Source organism: Triturus cristatus, chromosome 5_1, assembly GCF_964204655.1.
Source record: "Triturus cristatus chromosome 5_1, aTriCri1.1, whole genome shotgun sequence".
In the NCBI taxonomy this organism is placed as follows: domain Eukaryota; kingdom Metazoa; phylum Chordata; class Amphibia; order Caudata; family Salamandridae; genus Triturus; species Triturus cristatus.
Window position 1 is genome coordinate 983326982 of NC_140587.1, and position 21739 is coordinate 983348720.

The 21739-nt window shown below is 40.7% G+C and overlaps 1 protein-coding gene across 1 annotated transcript in view; it reads left to right on the plus strand.

The window, feature by feature from the left end:
- Positions 1-21739, plus strand: part of ADAMTS16 (ADAM metallopeptidase with thrombospondin type 1 motif 16) — a 637963-nt gene that overhangs the window by 444337 nt on the left and 171887 nt on the right. Inside the window, exons 14-15 of the mRNA XM_085606087.1 lie at positions 8416-8546; positions 16499-16622. Coding sequence (XP_085462213.1) covers positions 8416-8546; positions 16499-16622 — 255 coding nt within the window. The remainder of the gene's footprint in view (positions 1-8415; positions 8547-16498; positions 16623-21739) is intronic.

Sequence of the window (21739 nt, forward strand, 5' to 3'; positions counted from 1 at the left end):
TTTGTGATGGGTAATTTTGATGTCTCCACAAGACGTTTTGGTCCCTTCCCTGCCGCGGGCACTTGGCCCACCCACACAAGTGAGGTACCATTGTTATCAGGAGACTTTGGAGAATGCGGGGTGGATGGAAGTTTGTGGACCCACACAGATTCCAGAACTTTCCATCACAGAAATTTGGGGATTTTTTCTTTTTTTTTTTTACAAAGTTTGAGGTTTGCAAGGGATTCTGGGTCACAGAACCTGGTGTGAGCCACAAATGTCACCTCCTCCTAGATTCCTCTGGGTGTCTAGGTTTTAAAAATGTATAGGCTTGCTAAGTTTCCCCAGGTGCTGGAAGAGCTAGGGTTCAAAATCTACAGCTAGTTACTTTGCAAACAAAGGGTCAGTTTTCACTGTAAAAATGTGGTGTGTCCATGTTGTGTTTTATCCCGTTTCCTGTTGGGGACACTAAGCCTACTCACACAAGTGAGGTACCATTTTTACTGGGAGACTTTGGAGAATGTAGGGTGGGTGTAAGTTTGTGGACCCACGCAGATTCCAGATCTTTCCATCACAGAAATGTGAGAAAATGTGTTTTTTACAAAGTTTGAGGTTTACAAGGGATTCTAGGTAACATAATCTGGAGAGAGCCACACAAGTCACCCCCTCCTTGATTACCCTGGGTGTCTAGTTTTCAAAAATGTATAGGTTTGCTAGGTTTCCTTAGCTGCCGGCAGTACTAGGGTTCGAAATTCACAGCTAGGCACTTTGAAAAAAAAGGGTCCGATTATACTGTAGAAATTTGGTGTGTCCATGTTGCATTTTGGCCAATTTCCTGTCCTGCGCACTAGGCCTACCCACACAAATGAGGACCCTTTGTATCGGGAGACTTTGGAGAACGTGGGGTGGGTGTAATTTTGTGGATAAACGCAGATTTAAGAACTTTCCATCACAGAAATGTGAGGAAAATGTGTTTATTGTGGGAAAGTTTGAGGTTTGCAAGAAATTCTGAGTAACAGAACCTGGTGAGAGCCAAACAAACCACCCCTCCTGAATTCCCCTGGGTGTCTAGTTTTCAAAAATGTATAGGTTTGCTAGGTTTTCCCAGGTACCGGCAGAGCTATGGTTCAGAATCTACAGCTAGGCACTTTGAAAAAAATTGTCAGTTTTCACTGTAAAAATGTGGTGTGTCCACGTTACGTTTTGGCCTGTTTCCTGTCGCAGGCACTAGGCCTACCCACACAAGTGAGGTACCATTTTTATCGGAAGTCTTTGAGGAATGCGGGTGGGTAGAAGTTTGTGGTTCCATGCAGATTCTAGAACTTTCCATCACAGAGATGTAAGGAAAATGTGTTTTTTGTGACAAAACTTGATGTTTGCAAGGGATTCTGGGTAACAGAATCTGGTGAAAGCCACACAAGTCCCCCCCTCCTATATTCCCCTTGGTGTCTAGTTTTCAAAAATGTATAGGTTTGCTAGCTTTTCCCAAGTACCGGCAGAGCTAGGGTTCAAAATCCACAGCTAAGCACTTTGGAAAAAAAAGGGTCCCTTTTTACTGTAACAATGTGGTGTGTCCACGTTGAATTTTGCCCTGTTTCCTTTTGCGGGCACTAGGCCTACCCACACAAGTGAGGTACAATTTTTATCGGAAGACTTTAGGAAATGCGGGGTGGGTGTAATTTTGTGGATCCATGCAGGTTCCAAAACTTTCCATCACAGAGATGTAAGGAAAATGTATTTTTTTATGACAAAATTTGACGTTTGCAAGGGATTCTGGGTAACAGAACCTGGTGGGAGCCACACAAGTCACCCCCTCCTAGATTCCCCAGGGTGTCTAGTGTTAAAAAATGTATAGGTTTGCTAGGTTTCCCCAAGTACCGTCAGAGCTAGGGTTCAAAATTCACAGCTAGGCAGTTTGAAAAAAAGTGTCCGTTTTCACTGTAAAAATGTGGTGTGTCCATGTTGCGTTTTGGCCCCTTTCCTGTCGCAGGCACTAGGCCTACCCACACAAGTGAGGTGACATTTTTATCGGGAGACTTTGGGAAATTCGGGGTGGGTGGAAGTTTGTGGATCCATGCAGAGTCCAGAACATTCCATCATAGAAATATGAGGAAAATGTGTTGTTTTACAAACTTTGAGGTTTGCAAGGGATTCTGGGTAACAGAACCTGGAGAGAGCCCCACAAGTCACCCCCTCCTGGATTACCCTGGGTGTTTAGTTTAAAAAAATGTATAGGTTTGCCAGGTTTCCCTAGGTGCCAGCTGAGTTAGTGCTTAAAATCCACAGCTAGGCACTTTGTTAAAGGAGGGTCTGTTTTCACTGTAAAAATGTGGGTTGTCCACTTTGAGTTTTGGGCCATTTCCTGTCGCGGGCACTTGGCCTACCTAAACAACTTAGGGGAACACAGAATTGTAAAGCAACTGTTATTACCTATTGATGTTCTATGCATTTCTGCCTTCCAAATGTAAAACAATATGTAAAAAAGAAGTCACTTTGAAAAATGTCCTATTTACACATACACATTACACATGCTAGTATGGGTGCCCACAATTTTGGAGTCGTGCAAATAGCTACTGCTTCTAGATTCTATATTTTGTTCCCATTTCGGAAATACATAGGTGTCCTTGATACCTAATTTTCACTCTTTATATTTTACCAAATGAAGTGGTGAATACCCTGTACAAAATTAAAAACCATTGCAAGATGGAGATCAGTTATTGCCTCTGGGTTCCTCTGGTTCTTGGTGGACCTACAAGTCCTTTATATCCCCACAACCAGAAGGGTCTAGTGGATGTAACAGTATATTTCTTTAAAAAATGTGTCATACTAATAAGAAGTTACAGGTGAAAACGTTGGCACAGATGGCTGGTTTTTCAACCCATTTTCAATTTTTCTTATTTTAAACTGTTAGTTTCTTTATATGAATATACATTTAGTCTACTTTTCTGAAATGTATAGCTTTCTGGCATTCATTATTGCTTTCATACTCATTTCTACCACTAACTGGAAGGAGGTTGAAAGCACAAAAAATAGCAAAAATAGGCAATGTCCCAGTAAAATGCCAAAACTGTGTAAAAGATTTTGGTTTTCTGACAAAAGTCTGTCTGTCCCTGAAAGCTGGGAAGATGGTAATTTCAGCACCACAACCCCTTTGTTGATACCATTTGCAGGGATAAAAACAGAGGCTTTCTTCTGCAGCACTTTTTCCCATTTTCCACCAAAAATACAAAATGTTGCTTTATTTTGGCTAATTTCTGGGTCCCCTTTAGGGGAATCAACAAACCCTGGGTACCTTTAAAGTCCTCATGATGTTGGAAGAATAGGACAGAAATTTGGCATGGAAACCTTATGTGGACAAAAAGTTACAGGGGTCTAAGTGCGAACTACCCCAAATAGCCAAAAAAAGGCTTAGCACAGGAGGGAAAAAGGCCTAGCAGCGAAGGGGTTACGTAACTGTGCAAATACAAATAAACTTGAAACTTCTGAGATATGAAGTAAACTTAGTGCATTCAAATACAGGGAGGCTTGCACACCCAAGCATCCATAATGCTACAGCCACTATCTTCTCCCCTTTACTAGCATATATAGAGACCCTTAGGGCTAAAGATTATTATGTGAGACTTTAACAGTGAAACAAGAAGCAGTTGTTGAACCTGGTTGAATCCCGATTGAAGACTACTGTTTTGTTCATTGATGGAAACTGCCCTATGCATGCAATGTTTTAGTAAACATCCACCTGTAGAGCATACCAAATGTGGTAACGTGTTTAGAACCTATGTGAGAACAAGAATGTTTGAAAGAATCTGTGCTAAAACTGTTAGACACTTGATGGAGAGTCATCACAGTGTGAGGTGCAATGGCAGATTACCTTGCATTAAGGCATCTGATGGACCCAGATAATGATTTAAATAGTCATTTACAAGAAAATGTGCACAGGCCATGCTTTCCTAGCGGGACTTCTAAACTCAAGCAGCCTTAGCAGCTTTTCATTTTCTTTGTGGGCCCAGAGGTCCAGTTGGAAGCACCCAGCCATTCTATGGTGATACACCACAAATGGATGTGGAGCGTAATATCACATGTGGTGAGATCTTTCCGCTGACTCAGCTGCCCGTAGTCCACCGAAGCAGCAGAGTAGGCCCAGAAATGCAGCTCTGTATACAGTTATTCCAACACAATACTGCAGTGTGGAGATTGAGACAAGATCACAATATTTAAATATAAATTATATATAATGATAGAACAACCAGCGCATCCTATATAACCTTTAGCCAGTGAATGCAAATAAACAAATTCTCTATCCAGTGATCACGTGAGATGTTACTGCATTTGCTGGCAGACAGTTTTGCAAAGCTAATCAGTGTGGATGACATGAACTTGTTGCATTTAAAGATTATTTCCTTTCCTTAACGTTAAGTACTCAAACCCAACAAGAATCTAAGATTTATTGAGGCAGAATATTAGGGGCAGGGACCCGAAAAACCTGGGTGTAGCAAAAGAACTTTGATTACACGTTTTGGCAGAATAGCATGCAGGAATTGGCGCTTTGATTGTGATTTCTGTGTGTTTTCCCAATCTGTATTACAAAGTTAATGAAATCTCAATGTTAAAAAACTAAACGTATTGCTCCAATCGGTCTAGTAGTTCCAGTTACTGAGCCCATCAGAATTTACAGCTACCCCACTCATAATGATGACCTTTATGGCATAGAATGATAACTGACCTACTACCAGTGTGTCTTTTACCAAACAAATTATAAAATATAGACTAAACATGCTGATTAGGGATCAGTTGATTAGTAAATCTTTGTTGGGGCAAGGCTTAGTAATAGAATTTCGAATTGAAAATAAATAAAAATATCCTATCGGAAGAATAAGAACTATTTTAAGGAGATCTGGCATTTTTTTTCATCCCATGATAAGTGGAAGCAGAACATGATTAAAATATATGGAATTTCGATGATCCACTTCTAAAAGTTAAGGATGAAAGAAAGGCGTGAAGTAACTGGAATCCTACAGAAATATAGAACAACTTAGATTGTTGACAGTTATTGTATTTCCTGTACTTTGTGGTTTATTCTTGACCATGTTTTTTTGGCCAGTGAGAATCACACAAAAGGAACAAAATGGCTGAAATCCTCCTGTTTCTCTATTTTCTAGCATTGGGGATTTTTACTTTTTTTTTAGCTCAGGTATACTCTGCAAAGAAACTGGGAAAAGGCAGAATTTCAGCATCTCAGACTTTAACAAATCTTTTCACCCAAACCTAATCGTAAGTTAAACCAATAAAACTGGGATAGCATCTGTGAGTTGTAGGTAAACTCTCTCACCTATTAGGTAAAAAGAAATTGGCCAAGTTTGCTCAGGCATCATTCTGGATTTTCTGTTGTAACAGATTAATAGAGATGCACTAGCTAATGTCCACTATTCATACTCTCTCTGAAGAATACACCATCCAATAGAGCACTATTGTCACCATTGATACCAGCACCTGACTGATATCAAATTTTAGTGTGCTGCTCTAGATTTGTTGGAAAAATTGTATTACATCGTTCAAGATAAAAATATAAATACACAATATAATTTTGTTGTGTAATCAAAAAGAAGGGGAAAATGTTTTTGTCATTGTGCACTTTACATAAAACAACATTGATTGTGTCTCAAAGGCCTCTCAATGGAATTTGCTCTTAACTTGTACACTTCTTCCCAGTTTTGATATGCACCTGTCCTGCAAAAAATAATGCCCCAATTATATATTGGGTGCAGCAGTATCCATGGGTGGGTTATGCTCTACCCAATTATAATAGGCCCCATACTTCTGCACATGGATTTCCTGGAGGGCCTGGTGTGAGAACAGTAGGAACCTCACTTCGGGCCCGAATCACAAAGATAAACTTACACTTCAGTGCACATTTGCTAATTTTCGTTATTCACAAAGGTAAACTTAGACCAAAAGTCTAACTTTATTTATTTATTTATTTTGAAGGTTTTATATAGCGCGAACAAGACCCTTGTGGGTATCAGAGCGCTTTACATGGTATGTATAGGGAAAAACCAGGTATACAGTAAATAAAGTTTTGTTCTGTACAGTAAAGGGTCATATAAACACTTATAAACATAGCTCATGTAAAGTTAGCCATGAGGAGCGATTTCATTTCTTTTTTGAAAGATGCCATAGAGGGATTCAGTCTAGTTTTTGGGGGCACATGTACAAAAACAAATTAGGCAGCACCAACTGGGGCTATATGATAATTTGCAACATGCTGAATACGCATTGATAGAGGCAGTTCAGGGGAAATTAGACAGCACACAGATACAAACTGAGGTTGCATGCTGCAAACCCAGGATAAACGAGGAGTGGGTCAAAGAAATAGCAAAGAAATACCATCTTTTTAGGAGAGAGTGCTTTGAGTTTGGCGAGGCAACTGGTAGATGCTTGTCCAAGAAGATTAGATGTTAAGAGGCTAAAAATACCTTTTCGGCAATTGAGGACTCGATGGGGAATATAGTAGAAACACCAGAGGAGATCTTGGAGGTCTTCCGGGCTTTCTATGAGGGGCTGTACTCAGAGGATAGTATTACCCAGGGGGGAATGGAAGACCTTTATAAAGATCCATATAGGAAGATTGTTAGAAATGGGATCTCTGGATGGCTAAGGCTTGCTCCAAAGCCAGGCAGAGACCACCACTCTAGTCAGGGCAAGGGACTTACACACCAAAGATAACCCCTGCTCAACCCCTTGGTAGCTTGGCATGAGAAGTCAGGCTTATCTCAGAGGCAATGTGTAAAGTGTTTGCGTAACACGCACACAGGAACAACATACTAGGCACACCACACAAGGTTATATCAAAAATAGCCTTTGTATTATCATAAAACACATTTGAATAGTAATCACACAATATACATTGTGCGAACTGGCACTAGGCAATATTTACAGGGGATTATATACACATGACCGGGCCACGTGGACCACTGTCAGAACCATCACAAAGTAAAGTGTACTTTAGTAAATGTAGAACATATAAGAAATGTAGAACACAACCAGTAATTACTGGCAAACACTGTACTCAGCATCATCCTGTAACACAAACCATATTATGCACAGTATCACATTAGGCATGAAATATGTTCTGCGCCAACCTCATAAGCTTAAACATATTAGACCATAACCTCCTAAGCATAATTCACATTAGGGGCATGAATCACAGTAGAGAATAACTCAAACATAAACACAGTATGCAAAACCTCACAATCATAAAACCACATTTAGAGGCTTAAATCAGGGTGCGTAAATCATAGTCCATAAATCACATTTCCTAGCACAACATAAATCACATTAGGGCCTGGTGCCCTACAAAGCTAACAGTCCCCCTGGCCAACTGGCATTCTCAAAGGGGCTCAAATGCCCTATGTCCCAAATGTCAGGGCTGCTGCCAAGGCAGCGGAATTCAGACAAGTGCGCCATTGCGCTGGGGCGTAGGAGTGTATCTCACTCCTATCTCTCTCTTTAAAAATGCCCCCAAAGAACTGTTGGCCTAAACGTGGCAGCTGGCACTAAGTGCTGCGCAGCTGTGAAGGAAAGGAAGGTCTGGGCACTCAATGTGCCCTCTGAACAAAGGTGCGCAAAACGTTGCAGCTGCCCGCGCTGGTGCGGCGCAGTTGTGAATAGGAAAATAGGCCCTGGCACAACTGTGCCCTCGGGGCCTCACTGGGGCTCTCCAAATAACATGGCCCCATCGTTGCAGCTGCCCACTGTCAAGCGGGGCAACTGTAAAGAAATATGGCCAACATGGGGAAAAGCATGGGCCCCCAAACAATGAGTGTGCCCCTCGTTGGAGCAGCCCGCAACGGCGGGTCCGCTCATGGGAAATAGGCATTGTGCTTCACTGGCACCAACCAACTGTGCCAAGAAATGCCCCCACTTGTAGGAGTGGCCCTTTACTACTTTTCGGTATTCACAAAGGTAGACTTAGATGAAATGTCTAACTTTACTATTTTTCTGTATTCACAAAGGTACACTTAGACCAAAAGTTTAACTATAATTGTAGTAACTTACCTTTGTGAATACCGAAAAGTAGTCAAGTTTAACTTTGTGAAACAGGCTCTTTATGATTTACTTGGGCATACTTTACTTTACCTGTTTTTACATGGGTAAGTTTGAGTCATGTATTGTCAATATAACTGGTATTTAATGCTGCTACTCTAAAGTTGTATTGCCTGGGGGCGCATTTATGAATGTGTTTAATTGTTTGGAATTGTACTTTTCAATAGATAGTGTCATCTTTTTAGCAATTAAAGTGATAGCCTATTTCTGACCAATCAAAACCTTTCAAATGAGACAGAGCATTCTCTTTGTTTCCATTGTAAAAGCTCACAATGCTTTGATTTTCTTGGTGATCAGGACTGTGAGTAACCCAACACTCTTTTTATCTTTTCGCAGAGCAGGATCTCTGCAAACTGTACTGTATTGCAGAGGGATACGATTTCTTCTTTTCACTTTCGAACAAAGTCAAAGATGGGACACCATGTTCTGAAGACAGTCCTAATGTGTGCATAGATGGGACTTGTGAGGTAATAATGAAAATAAGGCACTTTGTTGAACATATAATTTAAATATTATTCAATTTTTTCTTAATGTATTGTATTTCTTTGTGGGACATGAGAATTAACCTTGTATAGGCATGGTCTCTGCATATGCTGCTGTTCTGAAATTTGGACCCCACAATGGAAAATTATGCTTTCTGGATGGAATAGTAAGATCGCAATAGAATCCAGAAATCACGTTTTCCCAACCTAATATTCATATGATAAAGAAATTCCACCTGTGGATTTTCCAGTAATTTTAGAAGTCTCTCTGGATTTTAAGGCATTTCCCATCACCATTTAACTCAAAATCATGTTTTATTCAGTTCACATTTTTGTTTAACCACCTCCTTAATCTAGGACTATTATCTTTCAAGGAAGCAACTTAACACTTTTTACACAGTGATTGTCGACCTCAATTATATTAACTTTCAGCTATTCTAAAATGCTCCCACTTTTTCATGTCACATACAAATATTGAATCAGTTGAATAAGTATATTCCTTGAGGAAGGTATGTTTTTATTGGTAAGGGCATTCATAATACCAGATGTTTTGTGGACCTCTCCTTCATCAGCGCCGCAAAGCCAAGTGAAAAGGTGAGTTGCAAAGGTATTCCTCATTCCAAATACATGAGCCAATAGAATTTTCATTTCCAGTCCAAACAATCATATTTAGTGAAGCAAAGATAAAAGCAGGAGCATTTTAAATGACTTTCTCAGTCTGAACATCAGATGTGCAGAGTCTGGTTCTGACAGTGATACTCTTGGACCCCCTTAATATTTTAGCAGGAAGGGCATTTAACCTCACATACATTTGTAGTAATCTAGGTTCCCCACTTGCCCCTCTAGTAGTGCACATCTTTGTGCCTATATATCAATCACAAGGACAACCCAATATTTCCAGGGGACGTGGGTAACCATGCATATCAAATAGTACAAGACTTCTGGGACTAATTCAAATATAGAAACCTCATACAAAGTTTTGAATTTTCTATAATGCACTCAATTATATTTGATATTTAACTTAAATAACAGTGCTGGGAATGAACTCTTGGAAGATCAATCATGGTGAATCATAAATAAATAACCATTGAGTTTGCACAGTGTCTTTATAAAACGATTGTTGTCTGTTGAACCACTTTATATGCACTATGTCGTCTGCACTACTGATTGATGTTATCACAACTGATGTATATATACGTATGAATACAAGTATGACAGAAACTTCCCTAGTCCATCATTCTATTTATTTATGGTTCATCATGATTCTTCTTCTAACAGTTCCTGTCCAGCACTGCTGTTATTTGAGTGAAATATCAAATATAATTAAGTGGATTATAGAACACTCAAAGATTGCATTAAGTTTCTAGATTTGAATACGTTTCACAAGACTTCTTCTACTATTTGATATATACCCTGATGCCTAAGGATGAGTTAATAGTTTAGGAGGTCTGAAGAGAAGGGGGAAGAACTGATGTGGCTATAGTAGATTTACCAAGGTTACCTTAGTGGATACCATAACATATAACCTTGTGAGTGGAGAAGTACATTGTACGTTTTCATGCTTTACATTTTTCTATAAATAAAACGGAATTTACTTTTTGAAGGGAGCCAAAATACTTTTTGCCATCTCCGATCCCTCCACCGATTACATTTCTTGGTGTCATTGTCTAGCCTGTGCATCTAGAGAGCAGGGAAAGCGGGCAGGAATCTTTCTAACCCACCAGTGAGCATAGTTTACAAGCATTTGCCAGTATGGAGAATATCTCTAGACTCCGCTTGATACATTTAGAGGCCTGAGATCCCCATTTTGCTCTAAAAAGTTAAAGAACTCAACTATGTTGATATTTTACAACTGTTTGTGTAACAATAAAGTAGAACATAAGAGATTCAATGCAATTCTATTGTATATATAAACAAGCAAATATTACAAATGTACACAGATAAAAGTTAACTTACATTTGATTAAAAGTCAGCAAGGGCCTGTAATTGAATTTCTGCTAGTCTGGCAAAAATGTACACCCTCTACTTCCTCATACCTCTCCCTAAGTCAGCTGTGATGATAAGCACACCCTTACTTGACCCGTTGGTCAGAGTTTATGTATGGGGCACTTGGACGACTACCCTTCTATCCTCTAGAAATCCGGGTAGCCCTCCTTGAACCACTCATAGTCCTCATTCATTTCTCCACAGAAAAGATTTTTACAAAATTCTGTCGCAACTCTCTTGGGTTTCCACCTTAAGATATTTTAATGCATCTGATTAATGACCTAAGCCGATCATGTACAGTCTAGTTTTTTGTAGTACCTTCATAAAATCAGGTTTAAGTTGATTGTAGAGCTCTAACACTCTAGTCCCTTTTTATTATTTCTAATGAACAATACTTCTACGTCAGGTGGCACTGTTAGCATTCTAGTGCGATGTAAGCAGACCCCTGCTGACCAGTTGTTATATGGCCATGTGCTGATTTGATGGTCATTCAGAGTGATCTTAGATTAGGGTTAATTGGATTATTTGTGATCTGAAACCAGAAATTGTGAGTAGGAGTAGAGTTGAGTGAGGGGCTTGTAGATCCTAGGTTCCAGACTCTTAGGGATCCACTATTTAGCCATTGCTGAAGTGAAGGCTTCCCCTCACTATGTCTCTTGTGTTGACATTTCCTGAAGACACATTGTTCAAGGAACGAAGAAAGGGACATCCTCCACATATAACATCAAATGCCATTGACTAATGAGGCTTTCATTATATTGTTACAGAAGCCTGGTACGTGGTTGATGCTCACTCATTTAGACATGGTGTCTAAAGCTCCAGGATAATTTTTAGCACAGTGATATTAGCTAACAACACTGACAAGCTGTGAGTATAATATTGTCTAGTGAGGTAAAATGGACTGTCAATGTGAATGAAAGAGTTTGTGATACTACGCCATAGAAAATATATACGAAACGATTTTGAATAGAAAGGTTTTAAGAGGGTTAAAAATATTGAGACAGTGTGGACGTCTCACAGCTTATTTTAAACTTCCTTATGCTGAGTAGAGTATAATAATTCTTCGCCGTTTCCCTCTAACACAGTTGCCACTTCTGAATGTGTCCCTTTGATGCAATGCGCAAGCAACAGCACTCACAGGAAAATCAGCTATATTAGTTATTTGTCACAGGGCATGTCACGACTCTAAGTGCTGAAGAACTTTACCTTCCGGAATTCAGATTTCTGGGCAACAAATAATGAGTTGGATAATAATCGTCTCCATGCCTGGCACTGAGAAAGTAAATACAAGTATTAAATATTTTGATGAGCTTCACAACAATCATGCAGTGGTGTTCATGTGTGTCAAGGTTCAGCTATAAAAATTGAAGTACCAAAAAGATCCCTGTTATTCCTACTGATACCCCCTCTGACAAAATGAATTGAGGATGAAGATAGTCTTAATGATGTATATAAATGTTTACATTATTTAAAATGTATGTAATAAATATGTAGCACTCTCAACACAAAGGAGGAGGATGTGATATTTTGTAAGCATTAGTGGATGACTGGGATACATCACTCCATGGGTAAATAATTAATGAGTGAAATAGAGGTATGAGCAAGATGTGAAAATAACAGTTTATTCATTTACATGATCCGCCATGGGGCAATTCACCCCTTGTTCAGGCCACTTAAGCTCATAAAATAGGTAGTTGTGGACCTTCTGTTTACCTCCCAGAGCTTGCTCCTAACACAACTAGTAGTGCACCACAAACAGTATATTCATGAAAATGAGTTTAAAAAAATTTCCCAAATAGTTTTTCCAACTCTTCTGTTTATTTTTGCTTGTGTAAAACATCTAATGGTTACAGCAAAAAACAGCCAACTCGTTTCAACCAAGAATTAAACTTCTTTAGGGCTGTAACAAAATTAGACATAAACTTTACATGAATACCATGTGCTTGTTGAGTGTATATATAACATTCAACAAAAGACAACAACACAATACACATAACCTGTTGACTAAAGAGTCACATAAACAGAACCCTACTCCAAACCCATGGACATATACCACTCACAACAAACTCCCTTGTGGCTTTTATCAAAGAGTTAATATGTGAATATTATATGTGAATACACAGCAAGGGGAAAAAGAGTATCCACAATATACTAGTTGTAATAAGTGCAATTATTCCATAGCGAAACGCATATCACATTTCTTCATATATGTGGTTAAGTGCAAGTCATGCATTAATGTTTCATCATGTTTGGTGCAAAGCAATACTTCATAGTGAATTCAATCAGAGATGATGGATGGAGGGAAGCAGGACCAAGAATCGCAACCACTATCACATCAGTTCACCAGAGGGGATAGAGTAAATTGGGTCAAACAATCAACCCTTGTTTAAATAAATATGCCCAAACGAACATGTATCATACGATGCCCATTACATACCATAGTTATGTTGATTGTCATCATCAAAGTGCCAATAGCCATTCAGGGTCCCCCTGTCTGCGCAAAAATTATTTCTATGTCCATTGATGGGAACTGTCAGATTGGAACTTGTAATGAAAAGATCGGTGCCTGGTAATATAATATCAGGACATATTTAAAAATGGTGCGGGAAAATTATGAAAATAAATTATATGTTATCATAACCTAAAAAATAGAATGCCAGGACGAAAGTGTGGCACTCCCTATGTATAGTAATGATTGAAAATCATTCAATCATAGCCTAAAGATCTAAGATATGTGATGAGCCTCCAGCAATTTTGTGAGACCATATGTGTTCAAATAATACATAAAGAACCTTGCAGCATCATCAGTATTAAATCCAACTGTCAATGATCATTTGATCATATTGTTAGTTGCTCACCCGAGCCTTTTATATTCAAGTGAACACTAGACAACAATATGTTCATAAGGTTCAGAAAATAAAGAATATAAATTGTGTAAAGTGGGAACCAAATAACAAAAAAACGCAAATTATGCCTGCAACAGAATTGCCAAGCACATCTACACCCTTTTGCTTGACACGAGCATTGAAAGGCATTATATACTGCTGAAAAACGCCATCAGATGTGACTAGCAAACTCATCTATTTGTGAGAATTCATGCGCAACTTTCTTCAGTGGCAGAAAAGCATTATGGTAAATGTAGTCAATTAGGTTATGTATGAAGCCACTATATCGTAGCCCCAACAACATGTTTGTACATAAACGTGAGATAACACTGAATTAAACAGGACCCCAATTTAGAGAGCAGGTAAAGTCCATAACTAAATAGCCGAGTGCATCCAGACCGTCATGCGTAACAAAGGTATTCAACCAACAATCCTGCAGCGATACAACTTGCCGTGCAGTCTGCTGTGCAGCGTAATCTCCAAACTCATCTATTTTCCATGATGGTAGAGTTGATTTACTCTTATGTTTTCAAAAGATATTGAATATCAAATGGCTGTCACAAACACAAGTGAATTGCAAAAGTATAAAAGTGACAATTGTGAGAAAGTGACATAAGGTGACTGGTGAAATGAACAGTACACTATATACAAAACATGCATATGTGACATACATTAAATGAAGTTTGAATTATTATATCCTATCGCCTTCTTTAACACATGTAGTACGAGACCCAATATGGATTAATTTTTGGTTAAGAGAACTGTGTAGGCTTGTGTGATGAGAAGTGTCGACGTTTTGCAGTACATCATTTGCGCTAACTCTTCCTACTATGAAAAACACTTGAATGCGCTTTAAAATCTCCACCAGCCGGTTGGAGTCCTAATAATGGAAACAAATGACACCCACCAGCCAGTTGGAGTCCAGTGTTAGAACCTTTACTTTATGAATATCGCCAAATATACTAAAATAGTGGCATGCGAACCACGACTGAAGTCAAGACTATACCCAGAAGATGTAGAAGTGCTGGGGACCCAAGGAACCACCCAAGGAAAGTAACCGTAAAGAGCGTGTGCAGAGTGGGAACACGACCGCGGGCTCAATGCAATTCATTTGGTAAGTCACAATTGCAATTTTAAAGAATAAGGACCCTTCCTAGTGGACCCTGAAGAAACCCCATGGAAGACAGAAAGCTGGAGAGCCACCCCACCCGTGGATACCCTACGAACAAGGATACCTACACCAGGGAAGCCGGGTGCATAGGCATGAAGTGGCGTCAGAAACCGCCTTTTAACTCAATGGAGGACTTCAGGAAGATGCCACTACTGGAGAAGGTGAAAGTGTCCGGTGGAACCGAAAGGTGGATTCAAGATGAGAAGTACCTGCAAGCATTTGTGACAGAGTCTATGCCACTCAGTAGTGACCAGGAGGCACGGAAGACAAATGCCCACCGATGTCGGGTGTTGCCTGAGATTTGACGGTGACATTGGAGCTGCAGTTGTGCGGACAGGCGACACCGTGGAAGAACCGGAGCCATTTACGAGCTGTCCCACGATGGATGTCAATAGTTGAGGTGTCGGTGTTTGTCGGGAGCACCAACAAACCTTGGCTACTGCAACAAAAGTGGAAAGCAAAAAAGGTGCAGTGTCGGGACCATCAAGGTCCAGGGGACTCACCACAAGCAGGGGAGTCAGAGCAGGCCCGAGCAATCAGGGGAGCCCACTAGGTTCAAAGAAGACCCTCAAGGGGACCCACAGGCCGGAGGCACTGGAGACTCAAGAGGACCTCGAGCACCTCACAAAAGATGCAAGCCCACGATGCAAGTGATGTGGTGAGGACAAATATCTTGGTCACAGGAGATGCATCTACATACTTCAAAAGAAGTTTGGTCGGAGGAAATACACCCTAAATGATCAGTCTTCTCGGGAGGAAGGTAACCCCCTTATGGAGTTTAAGCAAGATGTACATGCACAGAAAGTGTGGATTTCTAACAGAGAGGTAACTGTATTTCTCATCTCAGAGCTTGGTGTATGAAGATGCAAAGGGTGACATTCTACATCAGCGTGGAAGGTGTCTCAGGTAATTCTTGACTGTAAGTGCACTGCCTGCTGGAGTATATGTAGAAGGGCTGCATATGCACATATAGAAATACAGCTCTCTCCTAAGCATTTCTTAGCTGGGACACACCGACATTGCAACACTCAGGATCTCTCCTTATTTTTGAAGCAGGAAGAAATACATTCTCTCTTGTATCACCATCCATGTTGAACTAAAAAAGATTATCATCTAATTGTATCATGGTACTAATGAAGTACTCTGGTTGAGTGATTTAAAATGCTTGACCTCTGTGAGTGTCCCATGTACCTGGAGGTCTGTGTGATCTGAGGGGCCCAACAAGAACAGGGATGTGCTATACTGCAGGAATCACTTAAAACACCTTTTCTTCAGTTTCTCATTGTCTTTTATTCAAATTGTTTTGGTTAACAACTAATACATTTGCTAACAGTGGCGTAACAAAGCCCCCCGCAGCCGCCGCAAAGTGCAGGGCGCCCCCCGGGAGCTCCATGGGGCCCCCTCAGCACAGCACCCTGGCCTGAGAGCTCGTGAGTAAGTCCAGAGGGAGGGCCCTCCATGTACTTTGCAGGGGAGGGCTCAAGTTTCATTACACCACTGAGTCTTTAGATTTCTTTTCTTTTAACTGTGCCACTGTTAGAGTTCTTGTATCCATGGGTTTACCTAACACTTCTGAGGAGCAAATCTTGAACTGAGCCCATATTACCAAAGGACGAGACAAGATAATTTCAATGAGACTCTGGTTTGCCCAGTGAGGTCCCTGCCGAAGGTTGTTGCAAGAACAATGCTGTAGCACTCTAATGTCTTTGGCCACTCTCACCCTTAAGCCTGCTGTTTCTTACAGTTATTTATTCAGAGGGACTAACCACCCTACTTTATTCTTTAATGTACAAAATAATTCATTTTGCTTTTTTCGCCATAACTAATGTATTGGAAAAATGCCTTTTGTTCTGCAGGATGAAGCATATATAAATTCATACATACCATTTTTTCAGGTGGTTGGATGTGATCGTATACTTGGATCCACTGCTGTACTTGACTCATGCGGGGTGTGCAAAGGCAATAACTCTACATGTAGGATGTACAAGAGCCAATATACCAAACAACACTACTCAAACCGTAAGTAGTATAATGCATATTGTGGTGCATCTTTTCTTTAAAGTGTCTTTATCATTAATAGAGTAATCATGAAACTGAAAAAGATATCTCTTGAAAAGAGAGTTAGTCCAAAGGCTAAGAACTGGATATTGCGTAAGATCTCATTTATCTACCATTGTTCAGTGCTACGTTTGAGCTGATGGTTGGCGGTTGGGCCCACCAGAACTCAGTTTTGATGACCGGCATTTATTTTTTCTCAACAAACTTTGATCGATAGGCATGGGAGAGAAATGAACAAATAGAGGAAAGAAGAAGGAGTAGAAAGTTGGAAAACTATGACAAAGAGAGAAAGTAGGAAGACATGTAAGAGTAAGAAAAGGAAGGAGGGAGTGTCTGGTGATGGATTAAAGAGGCATGAGGAGGATTCAAGACTACACAGCCTTGGTAACCCGCACCCCGATGGTCAAAGGCACTAACAAAGGGTTACTGAACAAAACTTTGAGCCACAGCATGTATTCTTTTACAAATTAAGCACTGCTGTTGTGCGACATCGCACAAAGTCAGAGGCTTCTGTTTCTTAGCTGAAATTTGGCAGCACTTGCTTTTGGTGACAAATTTGAAATGTTGAAGTTTTTAAAGCCTTGAGCAAAAATCTTACAAATTGACCATGGGTGTTAGGTAGTGCACTGTTGCTGGTGAGCTATGGAAGTGGTGGGGTGTAACACATGCCATAAATTTCAGCGAGGAAAGTGAGCTCGCCCAACCAGTTCCAAGAGGGTTTAAGGGGTCCTCCTTTCAAGAAAAAAATGAAACAATTGACTGAAGTGGAGCATTTCAAAGCACTATTTTCACATGCATTTGCTTAAAAGGCCATAATTTTCAAGTGCTTCATGGCGTGCCAATGAAGCCTCGCGCTCCAGAGGAGTTGAGTAGTTGACCCGTTTTTTCAAACTGTACTAGAAGTGCCCATCCCATGTCAATCATTACCTCAAGTGTCAAGGTCAGCATTTTATATGGGTCTCCTCGGTTTCCTATATGGCATGGTTGTCCCCTTATGCCAAGAAATACCGATAATATTTTTTTGCCATTGATGCCATCATTATACAATGTGTAACCAGTATGTCAGAACACGACCTCCAGTATGTCAGGGCCAACATTTTGCCATGGATGCTGCCAATCCCCAACATCACGCCATTGTTCTCCCGTATGCAATACGCTAGCAGTAACATTTTGCTCTGGGTCTCCCTTATATCAAGAACTACAGCCCGCATGCACAGGCCTGGATTTTGTGATAAGTGCCATCCCTTACACCAAAAATTGCCTGCAAGTATGTTGCAATGGTGTCCTCCATAAGCTAAGAAATACCTCCAGTATGTTATGACCAGTGGGAGTCTCTGAAGCATCACATACACACATTCCCTGAAACTCACATGCTCCCACACATTCTGACACACTGTCTTACTCACTGTCTCACTCACATGCTGACTCACTGTTTCACGCACAAGCTCACACACTCTTTCTCACTCACTATCTCACATTCTCACACACTATCTCACGCACATCCTCACACTGTCTCACTCATTGTTCCACTCACATGGTCACGGACTGTCACTCACATGCTCACACACTCTCAATCACATGCTGACATATTGTTTCAAACACTGTCTTACTGTCTCACACGCCTGCTAAAACACTGTCTCACTCACTCTCTCACTTACATTCACACCCACAGTGTCATTTACACACGCACACATTATTCCAATCAGTGTTTGCTGTCCCACTCACATACTCTCTCACTCCCTGTCTCATTCACACACTGACACACAGTCACAATCACAATCTTGCACACTGTCCAACTCATATGCTAAGTCATGTACTCACTGTCTCACTTAGATGCTCAGAAATCTAACACAATGCCACACTCATTGTTTCATTCACTCAATCTCTGACTGACTCATGAATATGCTCACTCGTCCCCAATGTCTCACTCACATGCTTACACACTGCCCCATTCTCTGACTCATCCCCATGTTCACGTACTGGTTCACTTACATGTTCACACTTCCTCAGACACTGTCTCACTCACAGGTGTTACTGCCATCAATAGAGTAATTATTAAGCTGAAAAATAAATCTTTTTAAAGTAGAGTCAGTTTAAAGGCTACGAACTGTAAACTATATAAGTGTATATTTACCCACTGTTGTGCTACATTGCATTAAGTCAAATATTTCTGTTTCTAGGGTAAAAATAGGCAGGCATTCTCTTTCGGTGGGAAATCTGAAACTCTATACATTTTCTAAATTTCGACTTCAGAATCTTAACGATTGACTACAACTTTTAAGTAGTGCAGTGATTGCTCGTGGTATTTGAAAGTGGGGGGTGGAGGATTGGGAGGTGATATTCTTCCTTATTTCCAGTGTACAAACAAGCAAAAATTGGATTACATTTTTCATATAAATGTTCCAAAAAGCCATATTCTCTGAAAGGGCACTCTCAAAATGTGCAAGTAGGACCATGGTGTATCAATAAAGCCTGATACTTGTGAGGAGTTGACGCCAGTTTTTATCAAATGTGCTATGGGTGCCATCCTTCAAGTCAAAAATGACCTCAGGTGTGTGAGGGCCAGCATTGTCATGGGTGCCACCCTTATGCTTAGAAATGCCAACATTATGCTAGTGCAAGATGTTTGCTATGGATTAGGCCTGGGTAAGCTCGCGGAGTTCTGCTACGCAGAATTCAAGAGTGGTCCAAAAACTCCACGAGATTGTGCAGAATTCTGCGAGCGGGCAGAGTTGCTCAATGCGACCATTCACACTACGCTTTTGACGTTTGGCAATGTGATGTGTGTTCTCGCACCCAAAATCACGCACAAATGGTATTCAAGGAGAAAATCTGGTTGAGGATATAGCCAGGTGCAGCTGCAGTCACTGGCGCTCTCTCGCACTCGCTATCTTCACAAAAAAGGCGCTGGATGTTGCAGGCATGGCCTGAAGCCACAGTAGAGGCCGGAAAGTCTTTTGAGTGCTCACGGACAGTCAGTGAGCCTCTCAGGCGCTCGTGGGCCACTGGCAAATCTCACTTGGGCTCACGGGCATTCGCAAAAACCCAGCTTGAGTGTAGCAACCGAAAATAAATTCTGCTACGAGGTGGAATGCAGAATGTATTGAAAACTCTGCATTCTCCATGGAACGCGGAGTTCACAAATTCTATGAGTAGACCGGAATTTACCTCCTAGGCCTACTATTGATGCAATGCACATACTATTGATGGCCCATATGTAAAAAATTACCTTCAGTATGTCAGGGACATAATTTTCTCATTGTTGCCTGCCACAACCCAATATCACATGGGCGTCCAACCTTATGCCAAGGATTATCTGCAGTATGCCAGCACCATCAATTGGCCCTGGGTGCCCCATATAGCAAGAACTAACTCCCCTATGCCAGGGACTCGATTTAGCAAAGGAATGCTCTCACTTATTCCAAGAATTACATCCAATAGGATAGTGCCACAATGCTGCCATGATTGCCTCTTTAAGCCAAAAAATACATCCACTATGTCAATGCCAGTGGCAGACTCGCAAGCATACCTCACACACTCTTACACACTTATTCACTCTCAGATGCTCACATACTAACACATGCTTTTAAAGGGTCTTGCACTGTCTCACTCATTGTCTTACTTGATGTCTCACCGTATAACTGACATAAATATTCTCTCTTTAATTATCTCACTTACATGCTCTCCTGCTGTGCCAATGTCTGTCTCATGCTCTCTCTCATTAACATGATCACATACTGTCTCTCTGACACTTACTCATTCACTCATGTTCACATGCAGACATTCTCACTCCCATGCTCACTCATATATTCATTATCTCACATGCTCACATATTGCCCCTTTCAGAGTTTCACTCACATGCTCACACAAACACTGTCTCACTCACATGCTCTCACACTGTCTCACTTACTGTCTCACTTACTGTCTCACTCATATGCTCATACACTGTCTCACTCACATGCCCACACATTCCTCACTATCTCACTCACTGTCTCACTCACTGCCCCACATGATCATACACTGTCTCGCTCACACACTTACAGTCTTACTGATATACTCACACTCTCTCACTCACATGCTCACACATTATATCATTAATGTTTCATTCTTTCTCTAACTCAAAACATGCTCGCCAACTATTTCACTCACATTCTTACCACCCTCTCACTCACATGCTTGCACACTGTGTCACACACCATCTCAGATACTTACACATGGTCTCACTTGTTGTTTTACTCACAACCACTTACACTGCCTCTCTCACATGCTCACATGCTCACTCTGCATCACTGAATAGCCCACACACATAATTAGACACTGTAACTCTGTCTCACTCAAATGCTCACATACTGTCTCACACACATATTCCCACACTGTCTCACACATTGTCTCACTCACAAGTTTACTCCTATACTCACTATCTCTCTCGTATGCTCAAACACTGCACCAATCATGGTCTCACATGTTTGCTAAGACACTGCCTCAGTCATATGCTCGCACACTGTCACACATACTGTTTCGATTGTGTAATCAGTCGCATACTGTCTTATTCCATGCTTACTTATTGTCTTACTCACGTGCTTACTCACTGTCTCAAATAGTGAGTTAGATTCAAACAGTGAATGTGGACAAAGGGATGTGTTTGCAAGAGAATGGAGTATGAGAGTAAGAAGAAGTTAGACAATAGGGTAAATAGATATGGTGGAGTCCAGTGAGAGGAAATAAGGTAAAGAGAAATGGGAATACAAAGAAGACGGTGGCTGGAAAATTGAAAGGCTGCTCGTTGTTAAAAATAAAACAGCACATCAAGAAGCCCAAAGTACAACTAGTGTTTACTGAGAAATAGCAAGCAGCACAGCAAAATGAATTTAAACAATTGTCATGTCAACAGACTAGGGATCTCGCTAGAAAAAGGTCAGTCGGAGCATAATGCTAAAAGTACATAACATTAAACCAGTATACGTATGCTTTCTCTCAATATAAGTTAATAGAACCTAACCATGTGACAGAAACATGTCACTTTCTGCAAAAACCTATCTAATGAGCAGGTCCTTGAACAGTCCTGTAATGTCATGGTG